This window comes from Nansenia antarctica, assembly GCF_963989245.1.
Source record: "Nansenia antarctica genome assembly, chromosome: 6".
Taxonomy (NCBI): Eukaryota; Metazoa; Chordata; class Actinopteri; order Argentiniformes; family Microstomatidae; genus Nansenia; species Nansenia antarctica.
Window position 1 is genome coordinate 67185663 of NC_137676.1, and position 9900 is coordinate 67195562.

At 46.3% G+C, this 9900-nt stretch overlaps 1 protein-coding gene across 1 annotated transcript in view; it reads right to left on the reverse strand.

Moving 5' to 3' along the window:
* Positions 1 to 3732: 3732 nt before the first annotated feature.
* Positions 3733 to 9900, reverse strand: part of LOC308160867 (uncharacterized protein) — a 20537-nt gene continuing 14369 nt past the window's right edge. The window contains exons 9-14 of the mRNA XM_080534800.1: positions 9787 to 9900; positions 7630 to 7828; positions 6303 to 6689; positions 5072 to 5315; positions 4601 to 4837; positions 3733 to 4087 (exon numbers count right to left, since the gene is read on the reverse strand). The exon at positions 9787 to 9900 is cut by the window's right edge and continues 23 nt beyond it. Of these exons, the coding sequence (XP_080390926.1) occupies positions 3834 to 4087; positions 4601 to 4837; positions 5072 to 5315; positions 6303 to 6689; positions 7630 to 7828; positions 9787 to 9900 (1435 nt within the window). The 3' untranslated portion in view covers positions 3733 to 3833. The remainder of the gene's footprint in view (positions 4088 to 4600; positions 4838 to 5071; positions 5316 to 6302; positions 6690 to 7629; positions 7829 to 9786) is intronic.

Here is a 9900-nt window from a genome sequence, read left to right on the forward strand (position 1 = left end):
TATTTTATTATAGGTTAAAAATACGGGAGATTTACGGGAAAATATTTAAACAATCCCGGGAAAAACGGGAGGGTTGACAGGTATGGAGTCTCAGATCGAATATCGTTTGAGAGATTATCAATGTACCTATGTTTTATTGTTGTAACATTGTTACCTAGTTAACTACAACACTACTTTACATTGTTACCTAGTTAACTACAACACTACTTTACATTGTTACCTAGTTAACTAGAACACTACTTTACATTGTTACCTAGTTAACTACAACACTACTTTACATTGTTACCTAGTTAACTACAACACTACTTTACATTGTTACCTAGTTAACTACAACACTACTTTACATTGTTACCTAGTTAACTAGAACACTACTTTACATTGTTACCTAGTTAACTACAACACTACATTACATTGTTACCTAGTTAACTACAACACTACTTTACATTGTTACCTAGTTAACTACAACACTACTTTACATTGTTACCTAGTTAACTAGAACAGTACTTTACATTGTTACCTAGTTAACTATAACACTACTTTACATTGTTACCTAGTTAACTACAACACTACATTACATTGTTACCTAGTTAACTACAACACTACTTTACATTGTTACCTAGTTAACTACAACACTACTTTACATTGTTACCTAGTTAACTAGAACACTACTTTACATTGTTACCTTGTTAACTAGAACACTACTTTACATTGTTACCTAGTTAACTACAACACTACTTTACATTGTTACCTAGTTAACTAGAACACTACTTTACATTGTTACCTAGTTAACTAGAACACTACTTTACATTGTTACCTAGTTAACTAGAACACTACTTTACATTGTTACCTAGTTAACTACAACACTACTTTACATTGTTACCTAGTTAACTAGAACACTACTTTACATTGTTAGCTAGTTAACTAGAACACTACTTTACATTGTTACCTAGTTAACTAGAACACTACTTTACATTGTTAGCAGGCTCACAACACAAGCCGTGTTAGTTGACTAGCGATGTGTCATTGATTTTCGACAACGCGGAAATGTGTTCACATTTTTCGAAAGAAAAGTCAAAGCATTAGAACATAGAACGGAAAATCGCACGCGCGCTTTGTATATTATAGCTTATGTGTTCCTTGGTCAAGCCGTGTGTGACTGAGCCCACGTTACTTCAGCATCATCTAGTGGTAAGAGGTAAACTTACTGGAGCAGAATGCTGAGAGCTCCACCCTGTGGACAAACTGGGGAAGTGACTGCCTCTTGCATGAATGCCACAATTGTACATTGAAATAACCACACTTGAAACACGTAGTCAGCTGTAACTTTGTATAAGACTTTAATAATAATAATAATAATAATAATAATAATAATAATTAAAAAAAACATAACACAAAAAACCAAGGCATATGATACATTGTGTAGTTTTTTTGTGTGTTTCTGTGAATATTTACAAACCACAGTTCTATATGTACAATAACTCAAAGAGCTGAAAAAAACAAAAGTTACGAATAGCACAAAAAAACACCAGTTAGTTGACATTATGATAATATGTATTTATGTACACTGTAACTGGCGATACGAGAGTAATGACGACGTGACATAGGATCATGTGAAACGGTTGAAATAACTTAACTTAAGTATCTGTGAAGATGCTGTGTAGTTTAAGTCCACTCAGACAAAGATCTCAGGTAACTCACACTAAACGGGCTGATTTCTTGGACATCGATTAAGCCTAGACTAAAAGGCATCTTCAAACGGAGTCTCAGTTAAGTGCCATTTGAGTCCAGGGGGTATTCTATCAACATTGCCATAAAAAAAAATCGCGGTTCATTTTGATCTAAAGTCTCGCGAGATTTATCAGAAATATGCCTGGATTTTCCTTTAGTGATGTTGATGGAACACCCCCCAGGACAAGACTTCTCCGTGTCTGGGAAAGCAGCCCACAGAGGGGCCAGCAGCCCAAAGGCCAAATCTCAAAAGTCTTTCCTTGCCTCCTTGCCCCCTCTATCCTCACCTCCTTCTCCAACCTCATTGGTGGATAACGTCTTTGGCTCCTCCCCCTCAGACATCCTCCTCTAATGTGTTCTGAGGAGGAGGCGGCGGCAAAAGAAAGAGAGAGAGAGAGAGAGGACAAGCTACGGAGGGTTGACTTATGAGATTTGACCCATAGCCCCGAGCATGTAGCCTCACCGCCAACCAGGGAGACTCAAGCCAGGGAATGACTGGCGCTAGCTACCCTTGTTGGAGAAAAAACCCAAAACACAAACAATGCAACTACACTGCATGTAACAAAAAAGTGTAACACAGCTATTTCAGTATGCGCTCGCTCTTCTGGAACAAAAAACAAAATGCCCCCCCCCCCCTCCCCCCCGCTTTGAAAAAGATTAATCACTTTGAAGTAACATTCAACATAAGTTATATAGACAGGGCCATCGCCTCCTCACATGGGATCAGGGAGACGGGGTGAAGCACCCTTTCAGTTTTACTTGCTTGAAGAACTACAAATGTGCAACAGGCACATAATGAAGCAACGACGCACAAGAGAACGCAATGCTGTTTTGGGGGGGAAAAAGGAACGCTAACTTAACATCTTGAGGGTGTCAGTAATCAAGGGGGGGGGGGGGGGATGGGGAGGGTACGGTTGGGTGGAAAATATAGACCAACACCATCAGGCTGTGGACTACATTTCCCATGCTCCCCCACTCTGTGGGCTCGCTAGCCTAAACTGTGGCTGTGTGTCTTTAGATGCTCAACTTCAAAAACACACCGCTTTTCTCTTCCAATTCCAACCGGTTCCTCCTGCCCACACCCCGGATGTGGTGACCAGAGAGGCTCGCTCTGTCCAATCAGGAGAGACGACAGGGATACTACTAACAATGTGTAAATACCCCCCCCCCCCCCCCCCAACACACACACACACACACCCCTAAACAAAAAACAGCCCAAAAAAAGATAACAAGATTGCACACCTGCATGTAGTGGTCACTAGCTTGTTACTTACTTAGAGGTAAATAAATTATTCAACTGGTAGTTAGTTAGTTAGTTAGTTAGTTAGTCTGGCACTGGGCCTATGTCATGTACGTACAGTAAAGTGTGGCTGAAACGTCCAGTCGTCGTAAGAGATTGTCCAAATGATACACTCGAGTGTGTCACCACAACGTCCCAACAACAACAGCAACAACAACAACAATAACAACAACAACAACAACAATACTTGGGGCCTGTGCTTCTCTCAAGGCATAGTAGTGTGTCCATTTTGGAGAGAAAAAACATACAAGTCCATATACAATGAGGTTGAGGCCCAGTTCCTTGGTCTCCCTCTCTCTCTCACACCCTAGTCCCCTACGGAGTGGACATCGTCTGACCAGAGCCACAGACAGGGAAGTAGAGCCCTGTGGCCTGTCTCAGACCGCACTAGTTTGACAAGTGCACTAATATGGTAGCACACTAATTTGGTAGCGCACTAGTTTGATAGGCGCACTCGTACGCTAGCACGCTAGTTTGATAATACACCAGTTTGACAGTGCACTCATTTGGTAGTACACTAGTTTGGTAGCGCACTAGTTTGACAGGCGCACTCGTATGGCAGCGCGCTAGTTTGATAGTACACTAGTTTATTAGTAGCATGGGGACAGTTAACGTTTGGAGAATAGGATGCGATATGTGACCACACACAGGATCTGCTGCGGTCAAAACCAGTGCACAAAATGGGTGCCATTTGAGACAGTGACCTGGTCTAAAGTATTAGCGGCCAACAGGAGAACTAGGGTGTCATTTCAGACGCCGCCCCTGTTCCCTCCTGGGGCGGGGGGGCCGGGGGGAGGGTCTCTCCTCAGCAGACGATGAGCGCGGGGGGGATGTCGTCACGCCGCTGGTTCTTCTTCAGCAGCTGTATGCGGTTGTGACAGTAGAACTTGATGGCCCTCCAGTCGCGCCGGTTGGTCACCAGCAGGGGGCAGAGCTGCAGGCAGCGCTCGCAGTCCGCCTTGGCCGGCACGCGGAGCTCCGCGATGTTGCTGGTCAGGTGCTCCTCCACGGCCGCGCGCTCCGCGTCGGACCACGGGCGCTTCAGGACGCCGCGCTTGCCTGTGTGGAGGGAGGGAGGGAGGGAGGGAGGGTTTTTAGCGCTTTTGCTAATTAATTTACATTACATGTACATTTTTGGCATTTAGCAGACACCTTATTCCAAAGCGACTTACAATCGATACATTTGACTAAGCAAGTGAATCATCATTTCACCAGTCGTAGCAGGAAGAGTAATCTAGCTCAGGCCAGGGGCCATTGGCAGTCGTCGTGATAGAAGAAGAAAGAAAGATATATATATATTTCTTTTTTTTATAGACACTGGAGAAACAGTACAAGGGGGGCAGTAGAAATCTTAGGAGACACAGTATAGGGGAAAGCAGGTGTCTCAGGAGACGCAGTGCTGGGGGGTAGTAGATGTCTCAGGAGGAGCAGTTAAGGTGTAACCTGAAGAGATGGGTCTTCAGTCTCCGACGGAAGATGGGTAATGACTCTCGTCACTACTGGTGTCTGGCGTAGATGCACACGTACACGCACACACACACACACACACACACATTTTGGGCATACACACACCTGATTTGAGATGGCCTGAGCCTCTCTTGCGTCCAGAGTGGGAGGGCGAGACGGGCGAGGCGGAGGTGGGCGTGGCCTTGAGTTTCTTGGGCCGTGCGATCCGCCCGTTGGCCTTCCCCCTCTTCACATACAGCACGGTGGGGATGGGCGCGGGCGCCACGATCTCCCCCTTCTCCTTCCCCTGATCACCGTCCGACTCCCCCTCCGAGCACGAGTCTGCAGAGTTCCCCGACATCACTGGAGAGAGAGAGGGAGGAAGAGGGAGGAAGAGGGAGGGGTAAAGTTAAAGTCGCTGCTACATTTCAGATTTCAGTCCCCCTTCTTCTCTTCTCTCATTCAGCAGACAAACACACACATACACACACATACACACACACACACACACACACACACAAACACACATACACACATACACACACACACACAGAGACAGACACACAGACACACATACACACACACACACACACTCACCGTCCAACTCCAGACAGATGTGATGAAGACTCATCCCTCTGAAGAGGACTCCGTCTCTCTCCCCACACAGCACCACGCGCCCCACCCTTCCCATCAGCCCCGGGTCCTGGCCAATCCCGCCACAGCTCTGGGTCACATGGTACTCCCTGTCCAGGAAGTGTTCCAGACGTTCTACGGCGCTGCCGCCCGGCTGGCCTGGCTCCTCCCCCTCGCCTAGCAACAGCAACTGGGTCAAGATGGCCACCTGAACAACAACAACAACAACAATAAGATTTCATATACCACTTTTCTAGGATTACATAATATAATCATTGTTTGTTCTTCTCATTAAGTATTTTAAGATAATAATAATAACAATAATAATACATTATTATTATTATTATTATTATTATCTTGAGATAATAATTATCTTATTATCTTAAGATGCATTTTCATGTATGAAAGAGGCGAATAAAGATTCTTATCATGAAAGACTAAACTCATTAAAGTTACATGATGGATATTGCCTCTGGAGCAAAAAGGGTCCCCTCAAATAGTCAGAAATAATGCTCAGAAATGACATCATAGGTCAAAGAGGCGCACCACTTCCAACGCCCACGAGAATACAATTATTTAGTCTAGTTTGTTAGCCTATACCAGAGGATTGTGAAATGTGTCTTTAACAGAGTAAGAGATAATAAACCCCAAGAGAGTCAGCGGGGAAAGACCAGTCAGCTAGAGGAGGGGAGAGGAGGAGGAGAGGAGGGGAGAGGAGGCAGAGAGGAGGGGAGAGGAGGAGGAAAGGAGGCAGAGAGGAGGGGAGAGAGGAGAGGAGGAGGAGAAAGGAGGGGAGGCAGAGAGGAGGGGAGGCAGAGAGGAGGGGAGGCAGTGAGGAGGCAGAGAGGAGAGGAGGCAGAGAGGAGGGGAGGCAGAGAGGAGAGGAGGCAGAGAGGAGGGGAGGCAGAGAGGAGAGGAGGGGAGGCAGAGAGGAGAGGAGGCAGAGAGGAGGGGAGGCAGAGAGGAGGGGAGGCAGAGAGGAGGGGAGGCAGAGAGGAGGGGAGAGGAGGAGGAAAGGAGGCAGATAGGAGGGGAGAGGAGGGGAGAGGAGAGGAGGCAGAGAGGAGAGGAGGCAGAGAGGAGAGGAGGCAGAGAGGAGGGGAGGCAGAGAGGAGGGGAGGCAGAGAGGAGGAGGAGGAGGGGAAGCAGAGAGGAGGACAGAGGAGGGGGAGGAGAGAGAGAGAGAGGTTCCCACCTGTCGTCTGACCCGTGTCTGGGTCAGGGCGCGGGGGTTCCGCGTGCCGCTGGAGCGCGCCAGGCTGCGCAGGAGGTCGGTGCCGCGGAGGGGCGTGGCCGGGGAGTGGTAGGGCCTGGCGAAGACGTAGGGGTTCAGGGGGTCCACGCCCACGTCCTGGCGGGTCTGCAGGAGGAGCTCCAGGCAGGGCTCGCAGTGGGGGGGCAGGATCAGGGGCTGCACGCGGCCCCGCTTCCCCTGCACCCCCACCCGGGGGAGGTGGGGGAGGACCAGGCGCTCGAACGGGGAGAGGGAGGCCTCCAGGGGGGTGAGGGCCGGGGGGGCGCCGGGGGGCACGGGCACGGGGCACTGGGGCGTGACGCGGGAGCGGTACTCTGCGATGGCCAGCTGGAGGGAGGAGAGAGGGAACGGAGGGATTACTTTTTTGTCTGTCAACAAAACATTGGTACAAATTGCGGCGACTGGTAAAGTGTTGTAAATTATATTATACATATTACACACTCTCCTCTATGTATATGGTGTTGTACATAGGGCTGGGTATTGGCAAGGACCTCAAGATACGGTACATATCACGATACACGGGTAGGATATGATCCATATACGATACTCATACGCAGTGCCCTCCGTAAGTACCGTATTGGAAAAAGGAAGCATTTTGTCTTCTTTTAGCTCGATACTCCCAACAGTTTGGATTTGAAATCAAACAATTACTATGGGGTCATAGTAGAGATTCTCAGCTTTAATTCAATTGGGGGGTTTTTCCGATTGGATTCACCATTTAGAAAGTACGACATTGAACTAAATGACGTTAAAAGAAATTTGTCAAGCTTGCTGCCCGTCAAAGGGGACAACCACCAGACGAAAACATCAGAGTCGGCGAAAAATAAGGATTTTATTACAAGAAAAGTGTCTTTCCGGGTCATATATAATGATATATATATATATATATATGTTACGGTACATGTGGGAATACGGTACATGTGGGAAAACTAGGGTTAGGGTTAGGTGCTACTTCGACTTGGTACGTGCTGGCATGTCTAACCCTACCCCTAATCCTAACCCTAACCCTAACCCTAACCGTAGCACCCTAGCACCTAACCCTAACCCTAGTTTTCCCACATGTACCGTAACATACCAGCTCTTTTCTCTTTTTTGTTTTACCCTAGGCTCTCTTGTTTTTAGTCTTTTTTCCAAGCACCAGGGGAGCCCCCCCTCCTAAATTTCGTTGTATGGTACCTGTACTGTATTAATGACAATAAAGACCATTCATTCATTCATTCATTCTTTCATTCATTCATTCATATGGTTAGGGTTATGCTGTACACACCTTGGAGACTTCACACTCGCGCCGGCGGTTGTAGAGGATGAGGAGCGCCAGGGAGGAGTGGCAGAGGAGGCGCCACGCCTCGGCTGACTGGAGCTGGCGCGACAGGGACAGGAAGGCCGAGTGCTGCAGGCGGCGGAGGTAGAGAACGAGGGAGGAGAGGGAGGAGAGCAGGGGCAGCATGTGGAGACGGCCCGAACTACTGGAGAGTGGAGGCGGGGGGGGGGGGGAAGAAAAAAGAGGAGGGAAGAGAAGAGGGAGGAGAGGAGGGAGATAAAAAGGAGAGGTGCAAAGAGGAGAGAGAAACATTTTTAATTAATTTCAATGGCACGTGAGATGAAAAAGATCATTACAGCACATAGGAAATGTGTATTCTAAATCCCCTGGAAATTCAACATATGCAGAAATTGGCACATACATCTGTGCATTCTACCAGCCACTTTGGCGCGTAGCCAACCATGCTATGCTTTGCTATAAAAACAAAACTGGCGCGATGCGCAATTATGGGTTTTTCATCATTTGTAACAACACCCCTGCTCCTCCTCCAGCTGACAGGAACATCTCACTCACACTCCTCCTGACTTTCAAACAAACCCAGAGCCCTCTGAGCTGTTTTTTTCTTCTTTTTGGCACAACCGAAAATAACATATGAAAGTAAAGTACCCACCGCACGTGACGGTGACACCATGAGAACTTACACACGAACGTGTGAGATAGAAAATAGTTATAGTTATATTATAGCAGCGGAAAATAGTTATAGTTATATTTTTGTCATAGGGATAGGCGCAAAACGTAGAGTCTACTACAGGAGGTTCGTTCTGTGCGGGGAGTAATCTCCGCGTCAGGAGTCATGCTAATGTATTTCTGTACATGCTAATGCATGCTAATGTAATATAGCCTATTTTCCTTAATGTTGGTTTAAAAAAAATATGGCAGGTAAAAAAATCAGAGTGGCTGTTGAATTTTCTCATCAGAAAAGTAAATTTGGTGCCCTGGGCAGCATTCCAACCAGCCCATGTTACCCCCCCCATGACTCAAACATGCCCACGCTTCAGCATTCAACAACGCCGTTAAGCCCCAGCCCCAGGTGTCAACATACTTCCACATCCTATTACAAATACCCGTGATATTAAAGCCATAATCTAAGATTTAAAGGTGACAGGCAAAGATACCCACAAAAAAAAAACTGTTATTAATATCCACATAGGATTTATTAAGTAAGCCTCACACATATCGCTATAGCTGGCAACATTTTGACTAAGATCTTCGCTCATTAGTGATAAGACATGTTGGTGCGCATGATATCATTTGAGCTTAAAGACACTGAACCCCAAACTGCTCCCAGTGAGCGGGCCTTCCATGCCTTGCATGGGTAGCTTGCCACCATTGGTGTGTGAAAGTGTGTGTGAATGAGAGGCCATTGTAAAGCGCTTTGGAATAAGGCGCTACATAAGTGCAGCCCATTTACCATATGGCTGCTTACAGAGTGCCTTCCACTTCTCACACAGCCAGGGTGTCCAGGCAGCTAGAAAGTCTGTTTAAAAGACACTGAACCACTCACGACGGTGGGTTACACATTTCTGCCATGTACAGTACTTTCCATAAGTACTGGGAAGAGGAAGCATTTTGTCTTCTTTTTAGCTCTATACTCCCCACAGTTTAGATTTAAAAAATCAAACCATTACTACAAGGTTAAAGTAGAGATTCTCAGCTTTCATTCAATGGGGATTTAACATCAATTACTATGAAGTTAAAGTACAGATTCTTAGCTTTCATTCGAAGCTAAAAAAAACACAAAACTTTGCCTGTCAACTTTAATATTGTTCCCATCCAAGACATAGATTAAAGCTTGACTGAAGAGTTGACTAAGAAACATGCTAGAACTCAACAACCCTACTGCTAACTGCAGCATACACAAACTACATTCTACTATAAGTATCCATAATATTAAAGCCACAACCTGTAAAATCAATTAAAAAAGGGCTGCAACTGTACTTGTTTGTCATGTCCAAGTAGCAGTTACGCTTGACCCACCTCCACAGTTTATAGACAAGCAGGGGCAGCACTTTTGACAAACATTACAGATTGAAGCTTTAAGTGAATTAGTAGTTTGGGTGAACTTTAACATTTAACTGCGAGAGACAAACAGGCTCCTCTTACCTCAACAACTCCTTCTCCTTATCCTCCGCTCCGCTGTCGTCCTCGATCTCCATCACTCCGTTCTCCTCTTCCTCGTCTTCCTCCTCCTCCTCGTCTTCCTCTTCCTTCGGTAGC